This window comes from Accipiter gentilis, chromosome Z (genome assembly GCF_929443795.1).
Source record: "Accipiter gentilis chromosome Z, bAccGen1.1, whole genome shotgun sequence".
Lineage (NCBI taxonomy): Eukaryota > Metazoa > Chordata > Aves > Accipitriformes > Accipitridae > Astur > Astur gentilis.
In genome coordinates this window covers 86,487,979-86,512,876 of record NC_064919.1, presented here as the reverse complement: position 1 = coordinate 86,512,876, position 24,898 = coordinate 86,487,979, and the positions used below count along the sequence as shown (strand labels likewise).

The 24,898-nt window shown below is 41.6% G+C and overlaps 1 protein-coding gene across 3 annotated transcripts; it reads left to right on the top strand.

Moving 5' to 3' along the window:
• The first annotated feature begins 884 nt into the window (after window positions 1-884).
• On the top strand, window positions 885-19,786 carry ACAA2 (acetyl-CoA acyltransferase 2). Of its 3 annotated transcripts, none has more exons than XM_049794282.1 (10): window positions 885-1,003; window positions 5,122-5,288; window positions 7,727-7,855; window positions 10,144-10,260; window positions 11,682-11,829; window positions 13,815-13,990; window positions 14,960-15,089; window positions 17,363-17,433; window positions 18,077-18,231; window positions 19,132-19,786. In XM_049794282.1, the coding sequence occupies exons 1-10, from the start codon at window positions 988-990 to the stop codon at window positions 19,214-19,216; spliced, it is 1,194 nt and encodes a 397-aa protein (XP_049650239.1). In that variant the 5' UTR covers window positions 885-987; the 3' UTR covers window positions 19,217-19,786. The 3 variants fall into 3 exon arrangements, with proteins under 3 accessions (XP_049650239.1, XP_049650241.1, XP_049650238.1); XM_049794281.1 differs by lacking the exon at window positions 885-1,003 and adding an exon at window positions 1,020-1,307; XM_049794284.1 differs by lacking the exons at window positions 885-1,003; window positions 17,363-17,433; window positions 18,077-18,231; window positions 19,132-19,786 and adding exons at window positions 1,014-1,307; window positions 15,536-16,213.
• Window positions 19,787-24,898: the final 5,112 nt, after the last annotated feature.

Sequence of the window (24,898 nt, the reverse complement as noted above, 5' to 3'; positions counted from 1 at the left end):
GCAGCAAACCAGTTTCCACAGCTGGTACAAAATATTAAAACCATCAAAATATTTAGACATCCCATACAGAATGTATGGAAATATGCTATTGAATTATGTAGGGAAAGCAGCTGAAAGACAAAATAAAAAAATGGGACTCTTGCAGGAGAACTTTTTTTTTTTTCTTCTTGAAAACTTAGAAAACTTAAATTGCATCAGTGGGGAGCCACACAGCAATTTTTATTTGTACACGCAGTATTCTGACTGATCCTGACAGTCTGAATGCTTCCACTACCGTTTTTATGAGCTTAAATCACACCACACTGTGCATTTTTCAACCTCTGAAAGGTGGGTTTGGGTTTTTTTGTGTGGATCTCCTACCCCCAGCTGGGGGCTTGCAATGGAGAGTGGCCATGGAGGGGGCCAGGAGCCAAGTCCTCCTCTTCCCCACCCGAGCAGAAAGGCTAAATGTCGGACGCAGGGGCAGCTCAGGGCTGCGAACCTCCCTTCAACCCCCTGACGCGGCGTCTGAGGCGAGGGGCAAACCGCCCTCAGGGCCTCCCCTGGCTGCCGCCCGCGGGTCTCAGGTACCGTCCCCAGCACAAGCTTCCTCACCGGTCCCCGCGGAACTCGGCTTGCGCAGTGGCTACTCATCACGGACCGCGGCGGGGCGACCCCGGGCCGGGCAGGGCAAGGAGGAGCGGAGCCGGCCCGGTCCGCCCGCCGCCGCCGCCGCCGCCATTTGTTACCGGGGTAACGCCGCGGTTGTCGGCGCCCGCCCGCCCTCCGTTTCCTCCTCCGCCGATTCGCCAAAACCCGCGCCGCCCTTTTCAAGGAGCGGCGGCGTAAGACGAAGAAATCAAACCCGAGTTAAAGCGAAATAATAATAATGATAAAAATTAATAATAATAAGAAGAAGATTTAAAACTAATTAAAAAGTGCCGCCTCCGCCTCCGGCGTGGCGAATGTGCGGCGGGTGAGGCGCGGGCGGCGCGGAGCGGAGCGGCCATGGCGTTGCTGAGGGGTGAGGTTCCTGTCAGGGGGGGGGGGGGGGGGGTCGCTGGCTTTTCGGCGAGGCTCTGCCGGTCCCTGAGGGAGAAGGAGCGGGGGCAGAGCTGGCTCGCCGGCTCTGAGGGAATGGTGACCGGCGGTACGGCGGTTGTCCCGCCCGGGGTGGTAGGGGCCCGTCAGCCGGCGGCAGCTCCCGTTGTCCAAATCCAAAATGGAGCCTCCGAAGCCGTTCCTGTCCTTCGGGGGCGGGGGACGGGGGAATTTTCCTCCCCGCTGTCTCGTCAGCAGTTGTGGTACCAACAAACCTATAGCGAAGGGTGCGTGTGTATGTCCCAAGAACTGGCCGGGTTTAGGTGCGGTGACTGGAAGTCACTGGAGGCGACGCTGGACGTGCCAGTGACTGAAAGTTTTTTCTGTCACATCCAGCCCCTGCCTGTGTTGGCTCTAACGGTGCAGGATAAACTCTGTTTGTAAGTGCCAGCGCTCCCTGAAAGCGTTTTGTGTAAAGAAGTACGTTATGGTCGGCGTGGTTTAAATTTGGTGTCTCTTAGAAGTGAGATAAATACGCCTTCTAATGCCCGATCTTGTTTTTAAACAAGAAATTTACTGAAATAGGGCTTTTTATCTATTTGACAGTGTTTCGCTACTTGGCAGGCTGTACCTGAATAATAACATACGTGTAAGTCGCGGTTTGAGGTTTCGGTGCCAAAAGCTTGTCTAGCCAGTGTTGCAGTAATTCTGTGTTGCTCTACTGAGCTGGATAACAGCAAGAGCAGCTTTGCCCGTACTTGTGTGATGTTAGTTTTCTATGCCTGTTTCAGGGCCTTGTCTCATCTCTTGCCACGATATTTTTCATACGCTGTTCTTGCTCCTTAATTTTTTTGAGGGTAATGACTGTTCTTTAGGCCTTCGAAATAGGATCTGACGAAGAAATATTTTCATACCACGCGCATTTGAGAAATGTTGGAGGGTTAGAGAATGTTTCAGACCTATAATAGCAGATCCCCATTTGGCAGCAAGTTGTTAACAGAACCAGATGAAAATATGTCTTGAATAGAGTGTCTGATAAGGATTCAGAGTGACCTTTGCTTTCTAGCCCCCAAAATTTCCAGATCCCTGTGCGTTTGGTAGTATCCTGCTCTCATCCAATGTTTATCACCTTGGAAAACTGCAGACATTTCTGGAAGCCTTGCCATGGTAATGTAGGACAGTACTAATTAACGGAGACTTAGGAAGAGCTGTCAAAGGCCTTAGAGCCCTTTCTCACTCAGGACTTCAGCCACCCCTTGTTGCCCCTCCTGAAATTCTGTGGAGGGAGTAGCATTTGTAGACCAATCAAGCAAAACTAGGTAGGCTGTGGAGTAATATACCCTTAGGGCAATGGCTCTGTGGTCAGTTTAATTCAGCATAACTCAACACAGGTTGTGCTGCTGCTTCTTCCCTTACTGGTTCAGTCCAGCCTTCTCTCTTAGTCTCAGATTACTGTTTTATTGAGCAGCCAGAAGGTGAACTTGGGTGCAGAACTGATCCAAATGAAATTTAGCCCCTCATTTTCCACCAGCTCTGGGTTAGTCTTCAGCTACTGCAGTTACGTGGTCTGCTCTGGTTTACGCTTTGGCCCGCGGTGCTGCTGTGAAGAAGCGGGCAGCAGCGAGCAGCCTCGGTGAAAGAAAGCGCGCGAGAGATGTTGCTATTGTGAAAGGAAGGTTTAAGGGCAAAGTTCCATCCTTGCCCCTGGACTGTTTGTGTGCGAGGCAACACGGTGTATGTGATTCAGCAAATAACGTGGATAACCAACAACCTGGCCAAAAGGGAGGAGGGCAAGTTCTTTTAGCTTGATCAGGTCCCTGAGCTGGTCTGCAGCAAAACCTTGTAATCAGCTATTGTTGGCATAATTTTGGAGGAGACAGAGGGACAGGAATCAGTGGGCAGGAGGTGTGCCCACTTTGCCTGCAGCAAAGCAGGCTGCAGGGGAGATAAGCTTAGGAACATGAGATCATTCTTAAAAGAGCTAATGGTCTTTTTTTCACAAGCTTTGTTAACATTTAACGAAGACTCAAGCTTAACATTCCATAAATTATTGTTAATACAATCCATTTTGGATAGTTTAATGAAAACTATTGGTCTAAATTTAAATCTGTCACCTGAATACTTAGAGAGTCCAGGAACTAATTCTGCAGTGATTGTATGGAACATACCTGTTTTCCATAAACATAAATCAGTTAAAGCATCCTCACCTTTGTTAAAAAAAAAACCTGTAGGGGTTCACATCTTGTGTCTGTTAGTAGTTTTCAGCTTTTTTAAAAACAATATGTACAAACAAAGTAAAAAACATTCAATGGATTAAGAATTGTTTTGGATTAAATTGAATTACTTGTTGGTATCAGTTGAATGATGATTAAATGAAGAGTGAAAAATTATGATGGATATAGCATACACTGTGTGTATACAAGGGGTCAGTTCCAAGCATTTGTTCCAAAACTGGTTGCAGGACCTTCCCCGCAGTACCAGCTTTGGTACTTTTCAGACCTCTGGATATACAGAGGCCTCTTGAGATATACATTTTTTAATGGCAGTGGTGTTCCCTCTACACTTAAAAACCTGAAGAGTGGGCTTTTTGGATGTATAATACTTAGCAGCTAGTTATTCCTTTGAGGAAATAAATTCTGCTTCTCATAGTTTATGAATAGTTACCATGTCAGCACTACATTTTAAGGGAGCAGCAGTAGTGAGCTTAGCAAATACTTCTTTTTAAGGTCTTCTGGGTACCCTGGAAAGAAGCCCATAGGCAGTGTGAGGGTGACATTCTGTTTTTCTGTCTTCATGGCATAGAAAGCCACATTGTTTTTCGCATTCATCCCTCTCCTTGAAGCTGCAATTCGTACTTAGTCTACTCCAGGGTATTTCCCAGATGATCTTCTGAACATATTCATTGCCTGTTTCAGATCCCAACATTGTGTACAAGTCCTTGTCAGTGGAGCAACCTTGACCTTCCCCAGTTTGGAAAGTCCTTTCCTATAAATGGTGCAGCCTGGGATCCAAATACATGAGAGACAGAGGAGGACCCTCTCTCTGACAAACCAGCCAAAGAAGATGGATCACACGGCCTCTAACAGAAGGCCTGAGAACAGTGTTCTTGAGCGGCTTAACAAAGAGGCGTTTTAATTTGCCTTCATTCTTATATCTGTATATATCCTTCCAGTGTTACTTAAAATAACAGTGGGTGTTTCATGGCAGCTGCAGAAGAGGGGTATGTGAGCTCTGTTGTTCAACTGGGGCAAAGTTCACAGGCTGCCTCCCACTTGTTTCTGCACGCGGAAGCAGAGAGCTGCTGTGACAAGCAGTCAGCAGATGTTCGGTTGGGTTCAGAGACAGCTTCTCCCAAGCTGAAATTCATATAGACCGCTTCTGGCCAAGGCATTTGTACACATGCGCTTGCACACGCTCTCCTGTCTATTGAAAACTGGATATTCTTCTCAGAAACTGGAAGACTGATGCTAATCCACTTTAGGTGACCTATATAATTCTGGAAATAGCATGACATTTTTGATTAAGGAATGTTCTTCCTCTTAAGTTAAAGGAATCAAAGTTAAAATGCATATAAAAAGGTTTTTTGTTTTCCTTTATTGTTTTGTTGGATTTTTTTTTCTTTCTGAAAATTCTTTCAGTGTATAAGCCAAAAATCTGCTGATTTTTCTAGGATGTGGGAATGGCCTCTTTGTGGTTTTTAAAAGAACTGTTTCTCATCTGATTATTTTACAGGTGTCCACTACGGAATTTCATGGATGTTGCTTTCATGCTTTTAGTACACTAGCACTGATGCCTGACATGGTGTGGCAGCCTCCTTTGTCTGCCCGCTACCTAAACTATCTGGGTTTTTTTCAAACCTCTTTGTGGAAATGTTTAGGATCTTGGGACTCTTCCCAGCCTTTCTTTTTGACCATCAATTCTGCTTGCCTTCCCTGTCTATAAAGTATTGGTGTATCTTACTTATCTTGAACCGCATGGGTTCACATTGCCCATATTTACAAAGCTTCTTGTGAATTTAGGATGTTATCCAGTTGAGGCCGACTCGGTGATTTTCTGTATGTTAGACTCTGCACATCTGGATAATTCTTGCTTCTCTTGCAGGTGTATTCATTGTTGCAGCAAAGCGAACTCCTTTTGGGACCTATGGAGGTTTGCTGAAGGACTTCACAGCCACCGATCTGACAGAACATGCTGCTCGAGCTGCGTTGGCTGCTGGCAAGATCTCTCCTGAGATCATTGACAGCGTCATTGTTGGCAGCGTCATGCAGGTTGGTAGCACGGAAAATTTGCTGGTCACTGATGATTTCAGTCATCTCCTTCAGTGTTGTCCTACATATAGTTGGTTACCTCTGTTTTGCAGCCAAGAATAAACCAAAGGGGTGGAAATTAAATGGGCGAGTAGTGTTTTTAGTGTAGTGTTTCCTGTTGATGTTTAAGGGACATACCCTGCATGATTTGTGATATTATTGGGAGCGAGGCTTCGCTTTCTTTTTCTGGTACCGAAGGTAGTTTAAACTAAGACAAGCTGATCTTCTAAAAACGTGTGGATTCATTAAATGGTTAGTTGCTAATCCCTGGTATGTTTTTCCTATTTTAATGACTTGAGCTGTGTAACTCGATGATCAGTTGGTTTTCACTGGATTGTATAAAACCCTGTCTTTCTGGAGACTGTAACTGATCTGAGTCCATTTCCCTTGAGTTTTCTATAGAATTTTTTCGAGTGGCTATGAGTTTACTTTGAGCCGGAAGGATGCATCGTTTGGCAGAGATATTTGAACAATTGTGTCTTTTTCCAAAGAGCTTGTGATGTAGATGCTATTGTATGCAGGGCACCAGCATCGCAAAACTGCAGTTATCCACATACCTAGATGAGGGTCTTTGTTTTAGACAAGACAGCAAAGAGCATTTCTGGGTTTGTTTTGTTCTGTATTCTGACTTCACCGTTAAGGGTGGGCAGTATTATTTTGCACTGAGTGTTTCAAGGGTGCAGAAGAAACAAATAACTGAGAACTTTCGTGATAAGTGAACAAACGTGCAGTATTCCTCCTTAAGGATTTTCAGCCAAAGAAGTAGCTTTTGAGTCTTGCATTTCCTACAGCTACCATCTCAGCTTCTTTTATGCCACTTTTAGATTTTATAAGAACTGTTTGTGGCCTAGGGAAAAAAAAAAAAAAAGAAAAGTTGCTGCATCTGAATCTCTTGTAATGCTTTCACATAAATAGCAGCATTCTCCTAATAAAAAAGTGTCTTTTCTTGTTGAAATTATATTTCTTTTCCTTTGCATCATACTTTCCCATCCCAGTAGATTTTCTTTTTTTAGTCCTGGATTCCTTTTAGGTATTATTTGATTAAGTTTAAACAACTGTGAACATATGACCATTTTAAACTCCCCTTCTTCAGCAGAAGTGGCTTCATGGTGGCCAAGAAGGCCAGTAGCATCCTGGCTTGTGTCAGAAATGGTGTGGCCAGCAGGAGCAGGGCAGTGATCGTCCCCCTCTACTCGGCGCTGGTGAGGCTGCACCTCCAATAATGTGTTCAGTTTTGGGTCCCTCACTGCAAGACAGACATTTTGGTGCTGGAGCGAGTCCAGAGAAGGGCCACGAAGCTGGTGAAGGGTCTGGAGCACAAGTCGTATGAGGAGCGGCTGAGGGAACTGGGGTTGTTTAGCCTGCAGAAAAGGAGGCTGAGGGGAGACCTTATTGCTCTCTACAACTACCTGAAAGGAGGTTGGAGCAAGGTGGGTGCTGGTCTCTTCTGTCAGGTAACAAGCGATAGGATGAGAGGAAATGGCCTCAAGTTGCGCCAGGGGAGGTTTAGATTGGATATTAGGAAAAATTTCTTCACCGAAAGGGTTGTCAAGCATTGGACCAGGCTGCCCAGGGAAGTGGTGGAGTCACCGTCCCTGGAGGTATTTAAAAGACGTGTAGATGTGGTGCTTAGGGACGTGGTTTAGTGGTGGACTTGGCAGTGTGGGGTTTACAGTTGGACTCAATGATCTTAAAGGTCTCGTCCAACCTAAATGATTCTATAATTAATTCTTTTTTCTGAACTTGCATTGGCAAGTAGTATTTTGCACAGAACTTGAAGCATACCGCTCTGTGTGCAATACTTTGCTTTTCAAATAGAAGTGTGATAGAACCATCTCTGCAAAGTTTTGGAGGAATGAGATTTCATTGTTAGAAAAAGCCAGTGTCCAATTAGAACACAACACTTAGGATATTTCACAAAGTGGATGTGAAGCAGCAGTGGCATCTCTGCATTTTCCACACTGTTTTTGAGCAGGCCTTTCCCTGCCACTCTGAGCAATTTTATTTCACCTTGAAATAATTGCTGCTTGCCAGTCAGGATCTGGTCTTATCTCAGTCTGTTGTGTGTATGCTGTTTTGAAAATAAAGGATGAAGGAAAACTTGAGTATTAAGTTTCTGACTTCAGTCTTAACATCTGTAGTACCATTTTTGGCCTGATGTCTAGCTTTTATGACATAGTTTCATTAAAATGCATATTAAGACATTGGCCCTTTTTGATCGTATAGGATGGTGGTTTTTTGAAGTGAATCAAAGTGCTTCATGCAACTAGTAGGATTTCTGTTGAACATACACTATCTTCTGTCAGTGATGCAATTACACCATTCTGACTTTTCATCAAGACTTTTACTTTCTGAAGAAGTGAGAGTGTAAGAAAACCTCCTATTTGTTCTGTCTGCAGAGCTCCGCAGATGCGATTTATATTGCGAGACATGTTGGTTTACGCGTGGGAGTTCCTGTCCCAGTTCCAGCCCTCACTGTCAACAGACTTTGCGGCTCTGGTTTCCAATCCATTGTCAGTGGATGTCAGGTACAAAGCTCTTTTTTTCTTGTGTTAGTTGTAACCTTTATCAGACTGTTAACAGGAGAGAAGAGACGGATGGAGAAACGTGTACTTTGTGTTTGGGATGAGTCCTAACATGCATTTTGAACATTGGTAGAGACTTCCTATTGTCCTGCATGGTTTTGTGCAGGAGTTCAGCCTTCACAGTGCCATTTTTTTGTGGTTGGTTTTAAAAATCATCGTTGTAGCTATTTTGAGGTTAATATAAGGAATGCAACAAGTGTTAGCCAGTGAAATAGAGCTCAACTGTGCAATAGTTGCATTCTGTGATCCGGTTTGTATGAATCGGAATTACTGGGCATCAGAACCACAACAGGAGGCTGTCATCTTTTGATCATTGCTTATATTCTCTAGCTAGCTATGTAAGCAGCAACCTGTGCTTTTTAAGTGTGTTTTTGTTCAAAGATCCAAACCGTCTGGTGGGTTAGGTAATTTATAGCGTCACTTCTTTTAAAATAGAAGAAAACCAACTTCTCTGTGAGTGATTGGCCAAGACCACTGAGTAAGATGGTACGGTGGTATTTCATTTGTTCATACAGACCAGTGGTCTATGACTAGCAGTGGTCTAGATTTTACAAAATTAAAGGGTATTTTATGAATATTTAAGCAACCACATAGTTGTTTTTGTTGTTTGTTTTTTGTTTTTTTTAAAGTTCCCATTGGCTAGAGAATTGTTTTAGGTCTGATCCTCTAGAGGAAAAAACGTGGAAGACAACATAGACTTAAGGTTACATATTTATGGTATATCCATCTGACTGTTCTTCCTAGTGCTTTCTGCAAAGGCTATACACACGTCGGTCTACGCTGAAAAAATCTGTTGGGGAATTTGACCACTTATATCGAAAGTATGGTTGTGAGGTCTTTTCCAAAGATGGCATTTCATCAATGCAGCTAATGTTTCTATATTTCTCTTGCACACAACAAAGTTGCAGTTTCTGTTCTGAGCTGCTTAAAGGTGCACAAAGTTTTGGTAACTATAGGAAGCGTCTCAGCACGTATTACTGCAAATCAGTCATACTCATTATTAACTAGTCATCTCAAATGCATATCAAGATAATTTCATCTGCTTCCATTCCAGCACACAAATAACCTTAACTGTCCAACTGACTGACTCATTTTAAGGAAGCAGAATTGTTGAGTGGTGTCCTGGTTTCAGATGGGATAGAGTTAATTGTCTTCCTAGTAGCTGGTACAGTGCTGTGTTTTGGGTTCAGTATGCGAAGAATGTTGATAACACACTGATGTTTTCAGTTGGTGCTCAGTATTGTTTAGACTAAAGTCAAGGATTTTTCAGCTTCTCATGCCCAGCCAGGGCACAAGAAGTTGGCACAGGACACAACCAGGGCACCTGATCCAAACTGGCCAACGGTGTATTCCATACCATGGGACATCCCATCTGGTATAGGAACTGGGAGTGTGGGGGGGGATCGCTGCTCGAGGACTAGCTGGGTGTCGGTCAGCGGCTGGTGAGCTATTGCCCTGCACATCATTTGTACATTCCAATCCTTTTATTACTACTGTTGTCATTTTATTAGTGTTATCATTATTAGTTTCTTCTTTTCTGTTCTATTAAACCGTTCTTATCTCAACCCAGGAGTTTTACTTCTTTTTTCCCGATTTTCTCCCCCATCCCACTGGATGGGGGGGAGTGAGTGAGCAGCTGCGTGGTGCTTAGTTGCTGGCTGGGGTTAAACCATGACAAGTGGTCTGATGGCGTGTTTAGAAATTAGGGCTTTTAGGTTCTGTGCAGTTTGTCACAATGAATTAGTGCGTTTTGGGGGTTCCTTTTGGCAGCTTACCTGGCTAATGTTTTCTAAAATGATGTCCCATTTTTTTTAGAATCATAAGGTCTAGCGAGTTTCGGGCTTTGAGGTTTAATTCGTGTTCCTTTTGAGAACATTGGGAGCTCAAAAAAAAAAAAAGCTCAACCATCTGTCAGCCTAACCACACAAGCATGCAGACGCTTAATGGCTTTATGCCTCCTTCCTGTCATATGTGTGCACCCATATTCTCTTCGTCCCTCATTGATATAATCATTTCCTTGCTGAAAGGAGGAAGAAGGAACACATAATGAAGGAGACAGACCCCAATCTTAATAGAAGGGTAAACCCTTTATAAATATACGCATGCCTAAGCTTGACTGCATTCTCTGTGTGTGGCTTTGTAGGTGATGAGGTCTTTTTCTAAAACAGTTGTTACTGTTTTACAAAACCAGCAAACTAAATCCTAGATCTGTTTTGTTTTTCTGTTAACAGGAAATTTGCCTTAATGACTCAGAAGTTGTTCTGTGTGGTGGAGCTGAAAATATGAGCCAGGCTCCTTACGCAGTTCGAAACATTCGATTTGGAACCAGATTAGGAGCAGAACTCAAGGTCTAGTACTTTTTTTTACTTTTTCTTTTTTCCTCTGAATAAAGTCATGTTTACAGAGCAATGTCAAGTGTCAGGCCTGTAGGCACTCTATCCTTGCAAATGAAATTATTGGAGTTTAGATCCGGATTTAGTTGTTCAAAGCATCTATCCAGTATTCAGACATTATCAGAACAGTAGGTTCAGGCAATTTTGTTAAGCATGCCAGTTTTCTAGCTTTTCCAAAACCTTATTTGAATTCCTGTTCCGTGTTAAACATATTGATGAACTCTTAGAGACAAAACTTAGCTCACTTGGTACATCCCATCAAAGTACTGTATATAATATAAAAACTTGTCAGAGGCAGTAAAATAGAGGCATACACAGCTTAGGTAAAGCTAGTAAGGCTAGTAATGAGTAGATAGACTAGTAAAGAACATGTATACCTCCAAGTTGTAAGCATCTCTCAATTTTAAAAGTGAAAACTTGGAAGTTAAAGACATTGACAGATAAGTTATTTTTACATTTTCTTCTGAAGATAATCCTTAGTGAATACTGTGGGAAATTTGGAGCAGGATCCAGTTCTGCTCTGATAATTACCGTTTACTCAGTGGGTCATAACCAACATCAAAATGCTAAGTTAGGGTATTTCAGTGTTTCAGCCCATTGTTTTTTTACGCTGTTTTTCCATTATGAAGGTGGTGAATATGAAGTATGCGTGACTCGGTTCTGTAAATCTTGTGCGGCACTGTGACTAAGCCTCAGTTCCTACAGAGAACACATTCACAAGGTTGCTTATACACTGAGTCTCCATAGGTGCCACTGGGTTCTTGTCTTGAAGATAACTGAATTATACAGTTCCAGGTGAATAAGTGATTGATATTGCAGAACTTTACTGGTGACAGAGATGACAAAACCCATCTGGACTGATTGGGCTTGCCTTTATCAGTGAAGTTAGACTTGGCTATTTTCTCACCTGAGATGTTTTATCCACAGAAACCTTTGCCCCAGGTAAGGTGATTTTACCTGACAGTAGAGCAAGCCAGTAGGGTGCTGTGCCTTTCCACAGTTCCTCACCTTTCCTTCTTGGTAACCAGAAAGACAGGTGTGTTTTCTCATAGGTCCCTAATAAATAATTCCTGCAGCAGTGAAATACATGGAAATGCTAAGAATCATAGGCTCTTCCCAAACCTCTTAGGGCCACATGTGAGTGGAAAGAACCACACTAGACCACAGTGTAGATTAACTAAAATTACCCACAAGAACTTGCCATGCTGTTTTGCAGTATGTTTGTTCTGATTTGAATAAAGTATCTGTAGGTAACCTGAGTTAATTTTACAAAGAGACATCAGTTTCCAAGAGGCTGCTGAATAATTAGAAATGTCAATAATAAATGTTTATATTGCTGTGCTTTTATAAGTTTTTTTTCATAATGTACCATGCAGTTGGAAGACACATTGTGGGAAGGTCTAACAGATACGCATGTTAAAATACCGATGGCAGTTACTGCTGAAAATCTGGCTGTAAAATACAACATCACGCGAGAGGACTGTGACCGTTACGCATTCAAAACGCAACAGAGATGCAAAGCTGGTTAGTAAATTTAGGAATGGAAGTGTTTATATGATACTACTTTCAAATCTACTCAGTTTTTAGCATCGATTCAAGGTATTTTTAGGTTTTGCGCAGCCCCTGCATCTTGGTGTAATTTGCCTTTTGATTTGCAGATACTGTAATTCATGCTTTTGTTTGCCCTGTGATACAAGTAGCCTGCTCCTAGGGGGGTTGACTTTGAATATACTGAGTCAGGTGTTGTGCCTGTCAGCACGTTAAGTAACGAGCCCCTTTCCACTGGCTTGCTGCGTCTTCCTAGTGGACATTCAATAGCCATTCAGGCAGGGAATGCCACTGGTCTGTCATGTGTCACCTCCTGCCTGAACAGGATTCACGTTCGTGAATGGAGCTTGTTGGTGCCCCTTTGGTGGGATGCCTTGCCCTTGTTTTCCCTGCGGCAGAGCAGCATTGTCCCAGGCACGCTTGACTCCACTGCTTTCTTTCCCCTCCACTGCAGAGCAGTCCTCTCCCACAGCGACCTACATCCTTCTTGCATGCCAGCATGTGCTATAATTGATGAAAATCCTTTTTCTTTCTTTTGCAAATCATATGCTATTCTATAACCCTTGAACAGTTAGAGCAGAAAGAATCTGAGGAGGGAATATTTGTTCAGGTCCTGCGTTTAAACTGTTCTCTGTGTGGTTTAGATGGCCAAAGCCGTAATTCAGAGTCAGTGGGGTTACTGTGAAATTGATTGATAGTGGAAACAGGATGGTAGGCCAAAAGCCAGTAGAATAGTGGTTGTCCTGGAACTTCAACATACATTGCAACCCAAAGGTTAGCATAAGAAGCAAAGATCTGAGCATACTTTTAGATTCTAATGATGGTGCTTTCTGCTACTCTTGAAGGAAGACACTGTATTTTTTTCAGTGGGCGTAGCAGTGCTTTCTGTAACTTTTCTCAGTCATGTGTTACCTTCCCTGCTGATTTTGTTAGCTAACTCCTGCCGTTCCTGGAGCCTTTGCTAGAAACTGTGCCCCTATAGAGGCTTTTGCTTCTTTCTTGTTTTCTAGGATTTTGCTTTGCTGTTTATATTTCTGCTTGTTATGACAAGTTCATCTTATTCCATACTGAAGAGAGTCCTGTGGCTAATGAAGAAAGAAAAAGATTTTGTAGAATTTATTGAGAAAGTTCAGAGGTAGCTAAACATCAGATGTGGCAGTTTTGGTGTCTTAGTTTTAAATCCCTTAGAGTTGCATTTGTGGAATGATTTGAAGTGGCTGGGAGTCTTGGTTCAGTTTTGGGAGATAGGAGTTGTTTTGGTTTTAAATCTGTGCCTTCACATCAACATTGTGGACACAAAAGGTAGTGTTTAGTTGCCTGAATATTGGTGTCTAATGTCATCTTAGATGATGTGCCCAGATGTTCTTATGGGCATCTTGGATACCTACAATGTCTTGAATTGTCTCAGGTTGTTTAGGCAGCTGAATCCCATTCTAAGATTGTGACTTGACTGTGAGATCCTGTGGAGAAGCACCTTGGACAGGATTTTAATTGGTATACAGTAGCTTATGCTGGTTATCAACAGAGAAAATGTGGCTCAGGATTTTTTTCCCTGTTAGTCTCTGAGTGAGATTTACAGCTTCTTGGCCCTCTGATAAGTGACAGAGCTGTAGAATAAAGCAATGGTACGTGGGGACGTGTACCAAAAATAAGTCTAGTGGTTTAAAAAGAAAAAAAAGAAGAGTTCAGTTATTTACAGCTGAAATAACACTTTGAGACTTTCTTTGGAGAAATTAGAGAATGTATTTGTAGAGTTTTTGTCCAGTTTCTGAAAAAAACCAAACAATAAAACACCAACCAACCTATTTAGACAAAATAAGGCATAAACAGTACTGTCCCTGGACTCTTGGTTAAAATAGAGCAAAAGTTGTGTGCACATGAAAATAGGATTACTGGTCATGCTGCGCAATCATCTTGATATTTTTATCAGAGTCCGTTTATTTTCCTTTTTGTGGTTGCAGCTCATGATGCTGGTTACTTTAATGCTGAGATGGCACCAATTGAAGTGAAAACGAAAAAAGGGAAGGAAAGCATGCAAAAGGACGAGCACCCAAAACCCCAGACCACTCTGGAACAACTGGCAAAACTTCCATCCATCTTTAAAAAAGATGGAACGGTCACTGCTGGGAATGCTTCAGTGAGTACGTCAAAGCTTTGGGTTGTCAATTGTCACCTCTAAGGTTCTCCAAACTTGTTGTCACTTCATTTATGTCTCACTGAGCCACCTTTGGCTGTCAGTGGTGTCTCCTGACGAAAATGATTTCTAGTTTTGCAGTTGAATGCCCCTGGTTGACTGTTGTAGCCCCAAGATGGCAGGGGATCCTTCAGTCTGCTCCTATGTCCTAAAATTTGGTTCTGTGGATTGTCACTGATCTTTTAGTGAGGCATTGACACTTCCTTATCAGCCTTGAATTATGCAGTTGATACCTGCAGTGGCTGTGTAGAATTAGCCATTCTACTTTCTTTTTGGGGCAATGGTTACTGAACATTTGCTTTACAAATCATGCATTATATTAGTAGGCGTGCTGCTGCTGCTCATCTTTGTACCACAATTAGTATCCTCTGTAGTCCAAACCACATTTTGCTCTTACCCAGAGTAAACTGGGTGCTTAGCAGCACGTCATTACAGACTGTTCCTTTTACAGTCATTATCTTAATCGATTGATTAATATTCTTCGGGCCAGAAGGACCACTGTGATCGTATGATCTGAATTCCTGCCTAAAATAGATCATAGCCCCAGTAAGTGTGGGTGTCAGTAAACTATATTTTATAATTAATCGTACATATATTATCCGATATTAATAGTGTTCTTGCAAGAATGGTGTTTCCAGTGTAAAGGAGATTTTTAAGTGGCAAAAATGTATTTTACTTTTCTAAAACGTTGAAATTAATTAAATATCTATATTTAACTTTCTTTCACAGTCCACAGAACACTGAAAGATTGTGGTTTGTTGTTTTGAATGAACACTAATACAATTGTCTGTTAAATGTTAATAATAGGGTCTTGAACTCAAGCTTCTTTTGAGGGGCATATTTAGTTTAAAGTGTGGAGGTTTTTTTGTTTGTATGTTCTTCACTAAGATTGCTTGTCTCTCTTATTGCAAGGGGGTGTGTGATGGAGCTGGTGCAGTTGTCATTGCCAGTGAATCAGCACTTAAAAAGCACAGTCTTACTCCTCTGGCAAGAGTAGTAGCATATCACTCAGCTGGCTGTGACCCTTCCATAATGGGCATTGGTAAGTTGCAATAAAGCACATTATATTATAGCATCAAGCAGCATTAAAATATCCTTGTGTTGGGCATTCTAAAGGAAAGAAGGGGAGGCAGCAGTGTGCTGAAGTCTGGTAGCGCTGAAGATGTTTGTGTGACTTACTACAGAGAGACTGTCCATTTCACTGCATCTGTCCAGCCCTTTTATGCAGAGGGGCTGACTTACTCCTCAGTTTGGCTGAAAGGGTATGTGCAGTGCCTAACCTATAGCATTAGCACTGAACTGTAGTCCCCCAGCCACCTTTTTTTTTCTCCTTATTTACTGTCTCTGTTAGTAAGTCAAGAAAATAGGCACTCCTTCAATGTTTTTTAAAACCAGTTTTCTCCTGAAATTCACTTTAGTTTCCTGTAAGCTTTAAATCCCATTATTAAATGTGTAACTATGAGTTGTTTTCCTCACCTCTTGCTGAAGGAGTATTGGCTATGTGTACACCTTTCAGCAGTTACTCAGTTGCTCAAGCTAGGGTTGGATTCCAGGATACACATCTGTTCAGGTATTATTTTGGCAAACCAACTATTCTTTTTTTGTTAGTCCCATATTTTATGCTTCCTAGTCAAGTAGCTGTTAATGCAAACAAACCCTCAAAGCCAGTCCAGACACCCCAGGATTCTTCCCTTCTGTTTAGTTTGTAGACAGCATTGTATCCCAGCCTTGCTTTTCCTTTCTGCCATTCTGTTCAGAGAAGTTATTGTTGACTGGTTCCATGTGTCAGTAGAAATGCAAATGAAGCATTGTCAGATTTGTTTTCTTGATCAGACTATCTGACTAACTCAACCTTCAAAGCAAATGTAGAGGGAGGGTTTCTTTCGCTAGACTTCATGCTGTCATTGTGCTTTCTAAACTAGCCCATTCTTTCTAGGTCAGCCAACTCTTTTAGCTTGTTTAAAAACTTCATAAATCATATGGAGAAACAGTTAGTATCCTAACTCCTTAACACCACAGCTTGTCCCCAGCAACTCAAAAAGAACAGATGAGATTCATTGACATGACAGCAACAGATCTGAGAACAGGAGCTCAGACTGAGGAACTGCTCTTTCACATACTGATAGTGATACGGAGTCCTGCCTCACAATGTCTAGTGAGAGAATTCATTATTTTTTTTAAAAAGGGGGGGGGGGGGGGGGCGGGGAGTCTACTTGGCTGTCATTAATGATCTTGGTATTGTCCACACGAGACCCTCCCATTACTGTCATGGGTAACAGGCATACTAAAATCCGCCTGTAATGAGATGCATTTAGAGTCTAGTACTGAGCCTCCTGAGGCTTTCTAATAATCCACTGAGCTTTGAACTGGGCCCTTTCTTCTTTTAATTTTTCTGTCTCTCTGGTCATTTGCGTATTTTATGGTTTTTATTCTTTGAGCTGTGAGTTGTCAATACCATTTTTTGGCAGTGAGGTAACATTTAGGATTGTTAACGTTTTAGGATTGGGTTTTTTTGTCTAATGATCAGCTACCAACTAATACCTCAGTATCTTTGTCCTACAAGCACGTATCTAATCAACCCTTTCAAATTCTCTTTGAGTGTCTCTTTCCTTAGGTAGTTGTGCTTTGAGATTAATCTCCCCTAGTGGATTATACTGGGTCATAGATGTCAGCTTTCTTCCAGAGAACAGTTTTATTGCCAAACTCTGTAATAGTCTCAAAAAAAACCCCCAAAACCAACTTAATAGCTTCAGCTGCCTGGGACCCGGGTCCAAGGGAACATTTTATTCTTAGGGTTTTTTGACTAGAAGATTTTCAGGTAAATTCTATTAAGAACACCAGAACAACAATACCCTTAACTAAACACATGTCCAGCAAACTCCAGAACAGCCTGCCTTTTTCTTTTTGTATACCTGGAGGCTGCAAGGTACGAGACAAGAATAAGCTGAACCAAGAGTATGGGGAAGGAGAATGCCTCGAAACTGTCGTGAAGTTGTTTTATTTGGTTGGGGACTGTCAGTTCTCTTGACTTGAAAGCTATGCATTTGTTTACCAACATAGCTGTGCAGCAGTAATAACACTCCTAACTTTCCCTGGCAGTGTGCTGAGAAGACTGCCAAATAGTTTTGAGATTTAGCAGTTCTCTTACCACCTAATAAAGCAGGTGAGTGGCATATCAAGAATTCATTGGCTGCACAGAGGCTCACAGGAGGAGATCTGAGGAGGCTTTATGAAGCTGTCCTATGTATAACTTGTTTATAAGCCTTTATTTATTTATCTATTATTTAACTAACTGTGCACACAATTTCTGAATAGGCCCTGTACCTGCAATTACTGAGGTCCTGAAGAAAGCAGGATTGACCCTGAAAGACATGGATTTAGTAGAGGTAAGGGGTTTTAACGTGAACAGTGAGGTTTCTGATCATTTTAGCAGAAACATTCCACTCATATGTGTAGCCTGTCATCACAAGGTAGGAGTTTCTTCATGTCTGGAGCCCACCCATCTTAGCTTGCCTGCATGACCTTTATCCATCTAGTTTCTACCACACAGTTGCATGGTCATTACAAAAAACTCAAGCATGTGGAAACTGAAAATGGTGTGATAGCATTCCATGGAAAAAAAAAAAATCCTCGTGTGACATGAAGTTTTACTCTGTTGGCTGGACTGTTAATGTTTTAAGTCAGTCACACTTCCCCATTTATGAACAAGGCCATTTTTTGTCAGAGCAATAGGGTCTTCATGAACACACTGCATCAGAATATACCACACCTTTTTTTTTTTTTAATGAAATGTACTACATACTTGCTTTGTATCACATGTGCCAGAAGGATTTAAATTTACATCAGGTTGGCCTGACAATTTGTACATTATCTGAATACGCTTTTCTAAACACAATGTTTAATAATTTTCTTAATCAAAATGACCTGGAGGAGAAGCACACCTCATTTAATCTTGTGTGCACACATGCTGCTGAAACCTTGCCTGGAAGGTCAGACATGAACAGTTGTATTGTTTCTCTGGTGTTTTAGGTGAATGAGGCCTTTGCACCTCAATATCTAGCTGTCGAAAAAGTTTTGGGCCTTGACCCTGAAAAAACCAATGTCAACGGAGGTGCCATCGCTATAGGGCATCCTTTGGGTGCTTCAGGATCACGGATCACAGCTCATCTGGTTCATGAATTAAGGTATGTACATAGCCGACAGCTGCTGGTAGTGAATGCAGTGCTGATGTATTTACGCCTGCAAAAGATTTTTAGCATGGATGCTGTGTGACTAAAATCTTCCAGTCGACTGGCTAAAGTGTACCACTTTCTGTACAAATTTGTTACCTTTGTGCTGTAGTCCAAGTCGTGCAGCTTGCCTCATATTCCATTCTGTTGTCATTACAGGGTTTTTTGCTTCCTCTAGATCTGATCCAAGCCCACAGTAGTCAGTGGGATGGTTTCCTTTATTGAAATGGTCTTTGAGGAAAGTCTGTTCTTTTCTTAACAGGGGGCATTTAAAAGGCTTTGTCATCACCGTCTTCCTTCTTTAGTCCATTTTCAGGAATTTTGACTCTTGGCTTGCTTGATATGCTTAGCGCCATTTTAATCTGAATTTTCCTTTTCTTTTCCCTCCCTAAGGGCAGAGATCACTGTATCTTTTCACTTGTACTTAAAACATTATATTAGTGTTCAACCATAAAGCCTCAGTTGATTTGCACCTTGCAGAAAACTGTTTCTTGGAGTGTGGCTGTAGAAAACTTAGCTTTTGAAAACTACCTTGGCAATAAAATTATATTTTATTTATGCCATTTTTTGTTATGCATTGAAACCGCAAGTATCCTGTAATGTCATTCCTTGCCATTTTGTATTCTTGAGAACAATATAACGTACCATCTTTTAGATCGCAAAAGACTCAGACCTGCAGCTTCTTGTTTTTCTACAGAAATATTTCAACATCAGTTGAAAAGAAGAACATACACATTCCAAAATGTTATCTTCAGTAGTACCTAGTTGATAGCTAGTTTCGTTTCATAAAATCAGGACAACAGCTACTATGGTTTCATAAATGTAAATAATTTTCACTGTGATTTTTCTGAACAGGCGTCGTGGCGGGAAATATGCGGTTGGGTCAGCTTGCATTGGTGGTGGACAAGGTATTGCTCTTATCATTGAGAACACAGCCTGAGAGATTCTGGAGACTGCAGCGTTGCCCAAATTACTCATTCCCTAAGAAACTTCTGCCTTTTGTGACAATACAGCATCACTACCTGTCTTCGTTTTGTGCCATTCCTGCAAGGTAAAGGAATAGCTGAGAAGTCTGAATTATGAACAGAAAGATTCGTTAATGTCTTTCTAATTAAAGGAAGTGTAACGTTAATATAATTTCACACCGATGAAGATTTTCTAAAGGCTTCTTTTCGATCAAAGTTAATGAATTTCTGTAGGCAAAATTCTTTTCATTTCCTGAGGAAATTGCCTGTCAAACTTTCACCAAACCTGCCTTAAAATAGCAGTCAGTGCAGCTTTTTAAGCAAGTATTGCTTAAACTATTCTTACTTCAGCTACTGCTGCTGTCTGGCACATGTGCCTTTTATCATTAGGAAATGTGAAAATTTAATTGGAGACCTTCTGAAGTATATACTGATTGTAGATTAATGGCTATAACCCTGCTGGTTTGCAAGGGAAAAGAAAATGAGCAAAAACTGAAATTTCCATTGTGCTTCCCAAAAGAACAATAAAAATAACAGAAAAAAGGGCTTGGTGTTCATTTGTTTGTTTGTTTATTTTAAAAGTAAATGACTGTGAGAATTGTTACTTTACGTAAGTCAGTGTTTGTTTTTGGAGAGACTGTTTTTCCTGGCTGAGGGGTAACTGGTGTTTACTAGGTAGTTTCTAGAGAACTCCAGCAAATCTGCCAGCATTCCAAGAAGGAGAGTAGTTGCATCTAACCATGTTGCTGCATGGTAACTGCGTACATAGAGCAACTCATTTCTTAACTTCTCTGGTAGTGTCATCTGTATCTCTTGGGTCACAATGTGTGACTGTTCTTAGCTAATTTGAGAAGTACACATCTGAGCAAGTTGTCTTGCTTCTCACATGCAGCGGAGTTCAAGCTATGAATCCTTTGACATAATGTACATGACATTTGGATGAAATGAGATCTCCACTGACTGTACTTACTGCAGTCCTCTAGGCTCGCTGTACTGTCAAGAGCAACTTGCGGCTTGCTCTGATGTAGATGTCTACATTAGATACCCACAGTTAGTTGGACAGATCCCATGTCAGTGACAGCACACACTTCTCCATAGCCTGTACAGTGCTACATAGGCTGAAATAGTAGCAAAGACTTCAGCCTTTACTCTTTCTCATCCTCTGTCCACTGTCAAAATATTGCTTATCTGCAACTTCATCTTGCCCCTCCGCTGGCATGAGCTGTGATGATTGTGAAAGATGGGAAGCCATTCAAAACCTGACTGCCTAGCCTAGCAAGAAATTCAGGTCAAGGCAAGTATTACTACAACTGGTGGATAACAGTTGAAGTATGCTGATCGCTGTTTCTGGGGTTTTTATGGATGCAGTGTCTTCAATGACTGTAGAAATATTTAGCGCTGTTTATATGGACTAAAAAAAACCCAGCTGCCATAAGCCAGCAAACCAGATGTTCATCTAATACAGTATCTGTTTTCCTCTTTCTACTGTGTCTTAGTAAGTTAGGGTTACTGGGGTTTCACTGTTCAAGATACAGTTGGCACACGGATTTTATAAAGCAGGATGTTTTCTATTCTTAGTTCCTTCCGTAATAACCAAAAACTAATTCCTTCTTCCTTCTTGACTGTGGATAATCATCTTCTTTTCAGAGAATTGGCTGCAGTTTTTCCAAGATCTTGTCCCTGTGTAGTAACAGTTCTTTCAGGGTTCATCACTGTGTAGGTACAGTAAAGAATAATCCCCTTCATGCACTTTATTTTGCACATGTTTCATTTCCCCCTTTTATCAGTTTTTTTGAGATCCATGTGTAATTCTAGCTGTGAGAGTTGCAGTTGGTTATTCTGAATAATTGTGTATTTTCTGCAGAATGTATCATGATGTCCACCTCATTTTCCAGATAACTTATGAACTTATTACCAGCACAGATGATTGCACATCCTGCTAGTAACCTTTCTTTGCTGTGTGAGCCAACTGCTTATTTCTATATCATTCCATTTTTATCCTGCTCATTTCCTGTAAGAGCCTCTGATGAGGGGCTTTGTCACACTAAAGTGAGACAGTGAAATCCTTTCCTATGAAGTTACTGGGACTTAATGTATTGCACTTCTAATACATGCAACTTCTTCCACAATTCCTGGTTTTAAAGTTCAGTGCCTGTTTTTTTCAGGGGCAGTAAGGGAAGACGCTCTTGTTTTGGGCGTAAATTTAATGTCTGTCTTTTTGCCTGGCTGTGGTCTCAGGTTGCGGTGCCTGGTGGCGTGAACACTCCCTCTAAAGGATGCCAGCTTCGTTTGGTTAGGGAGAATGTAATCCCTTCTTTAGGTTTGAAACCAACCTAGGTGTTCTATATAGGGTGAGTTATGTGTGGATTGTCCAAACGTGCTTCTGCTCTCTGTTGCCCATTTGAAATGTGGCTGCTTTGTTAGGCTGCTGCTGAAAGGGGTACTTTGCATCAATGAAACCGTTGAACGGTTGAGACCATTGGCAATCGCTCTGTGTAGACTTCCAGTCATCAAGTGAGTTGTCAGTGACTTTGTATCCAGGGGGAATTTCTTTTTCTGAAAGGTGCGTGGATGCTCTGTGTTTGGGGGGAATATACCGCATTCCTCTTTGGCAGTTCCTGATTTCACTTTTAAGCCTAGAGCGTGGTTTTCCCAGAAATGCAAAACCAGGTCCTCTGCTAGGTTTTGCACAAACGCAGTTTGCTGTGCTTCAGAATATTGGCTTTTTCTTACCGAGCTATTACTAAAGATGAGCACGAGCATTGACATTTGATTCCTGAGCCAATCTTCCACAATATATAGGGGTGCTTAGCCTTGAGGATTTGGTCTGAGCCTGTCTTTACTAGCAAGTTCAATCATTTATTACAGAATAACAGCAGTAATATCTGATCCTTGTACATCATTCCAGAGTATGTTTTCCAGTTTCCCAGATACAACAATGGTAGAACTGTGTTTCTGCCTTTGGGAAATGAAGGCATCTCTGCTGAGAGCGATCGAGATTAGGGCAATTGAATAGTGTCCTGGGAGGAGTAGAAGATACAGAAGAAATGTGTTAGATTTTAGAGGGGTGATTACATACATTGATTGTACCAAGTGCGTACTTATTTTTTTCTTTTTAGGCTCAGGTGTATTCTATATTTTTTTGTGTGAGTAGTCTCAATTATACAATATAATGAAAATGTTGATTTTGTCTTTCTTGAGTGAGAAAAGAAAGCATTTGTGGAAAGTATCCATTGCCCACATAAAGCTGTGCGGTATTTACTCATAAATGTATATGTAGCTTTCTACCACTGGGTGGTGCGTTTTAAACACCCTGCAGATCTCGTTGTGTTACAAAGGCATTTGTCCTTATAGTAGCGCAGCTTTTCTCCTGTGTGCAGGCTAGGTTAACCTTGAAACTGAATCACCCAAAATTTCAAGTCCCATTTCTCCTTTTATGGGTTTTAAACAGGCAGGTGCCATGATACTAGGACATCTTTGCTACAGTACACACCAGAGTCTTGGTTTCAAGTGAATTAGAAACCACGTGATGTTTTACAGAGTGGGTTCCAACTGCAATTTGAGAGGACTTGTTCAACAAGAGGGCTGAAGTACTATATCTGGCACGAGATGAAGAAAAGAATAGATTATATGATCCCTTTGTCCAGCAAAAAGCTATTGAACCTTAATCCTAAGCAACTGTATGTGAGAGAAGGAGAAGGTGCAGACACCCGATGGAGATAGACTTTTGCACTCATTTCTGGATTATGTATAAGCAGTTCTGTTATGTTGCTAGTGGAGCTCCAATAATTAAGACGGGATGTTGTGTAGCAATCTATTAAAAAAAAATTACATTTTGAAGCTCCTAAAGTGCACAATTTCAGGCAAGTCTCACCTCATTGTGAGAGTATTTCTAATAAACTCTTCCTCAATCTGTAAACCCAGACATTTTCCATCTGGCGTGATGCTGTTAAGCTGGGCTGGGCTCTGTCTCGCCTCTCCACCTAGCAGAGTCTGTGTTGTCCGCCTGGGTCAGCTGGGTGCTGCACAGGGATGCTGAGGGGGATTGATCAGAGGGGAAATTAATCCTTCTGAGAGTTCACAGGCTAAGAGTTTAGTAATGGGGGTGCAGTTTTCCTCTTCTGAAAACAGCTACAAGGAACTAGTGCTAGTGATGTCTTTGCTGGGTTAGGTACTTTCATTTACATGAAAAATTAAATTTAAATGAACAGGTCGACTGGAGCATGAGTTAAATCTGAATTACACATGTGATTGTTGGTTTTAGTTTTCTAACTGATAAGTATTTCTCATGGAAGGTGAGTTAAGATAAAAAGGTAACGTTTTTTGAACTTATTTCAGGCTGCTGTTTGATAATAAATCCAGCTCTAGAGCTACTAATGCCAGTTCAAAATGCTGTAGCTACAGGAATTGCAGGGCAGATCAGGTGTAAACTCAGGCTGCTAATCCACAGCTGTTTGAAATTGTCAGCATGATAAATTCATCCTGGCAGGTATTAAGCCAGAGCAGCTATTGTTTTTTCTCCTGTGGTCATGCTCTGATTCAGCAGAAGCAGGGCTGTATGTTCACACCCTACCTGGGCCGAATCTGTTTTCTGAGAGATCAGGAATTGCCCAAATGTGGCATTAATGATTGTGAAACCACAGCTTTAATCTTTTTGAAAATCAGCAAGACAGTGATGTATTGCACAGAAACTTAAGGTAGCAAACTCAGGACACTTAATGTGCCGGTCCATGGAGCGACTGTGGTACCTGACCTAGAACACCAACAGCAGGCAGACCGAATTCCTGCCCATGGTGGTGGAGCAGGGCAGAGCCTGGCCGTGCCGGGCTGCCATCAAGCTGGATGGTTCATTGCTGTCCCAAACACAGGTGTTGGAGCAGGTCCTCTGCATTAGTCCCAGGTTGCTTAGCTACTTCTGTGAGCCAAAACCTGTGAACTATGGGGGTGGGAGAAGCAGAAAGAGGGGAAAGGTTTTGTGCTTTTATTTCTGTGTTGCTGCATGATAACCTATGTGAAATGTTTATCCTTTCTGTTACTACCTAATCGGTTAATGAAGCTTGGAAACACCATCTGACTACATCTCAAAGGAAAACTCACCCGAGTTTTGCTTTGAGAGAACTTAACATTGGCAGCAAGCTGGAGCTCAGAATTTTTATGGTGTTAGATTCTTCTGCAAGTTCCTCGCAGTACTGTATCCAAACATTTTTCTTCAGTGTTGAGTGAGTGTCTTCTATTTTATGTATTTTCTCTAGCAGTGTATTTATTATAGCTGTTGCCAGGGAGAAAAAAAAAAAAAACCTTAATCCCTCTTTCTAAACATTTAGTTCTAGTATAAGATACACATGATAAAATCATTTGGCTTCTTGTTTTGTTTGTAAGAATACTTTACACTACAATGTTTTTCTCCCTCTGCTGTGGTTATTTATAAATAGAGATTTTTCAGGTCTCGAAAAGGGATTTGCAAAATGTAGTGTGTGAAGCAGAAGACAACATAATTTAAACACAGAAGGGAGAACTTAAGAGATGGCAGAGCATTGAGAAGTTGTATTTACTGGACCTCTAATTGTTGAATTGACCATTAAACAACTCATTTTCTGGAGTTTTTTTCTCAGGCTCACGAGGCTAAAGTTTCTCACCTACACAAAACTGAAGTTATG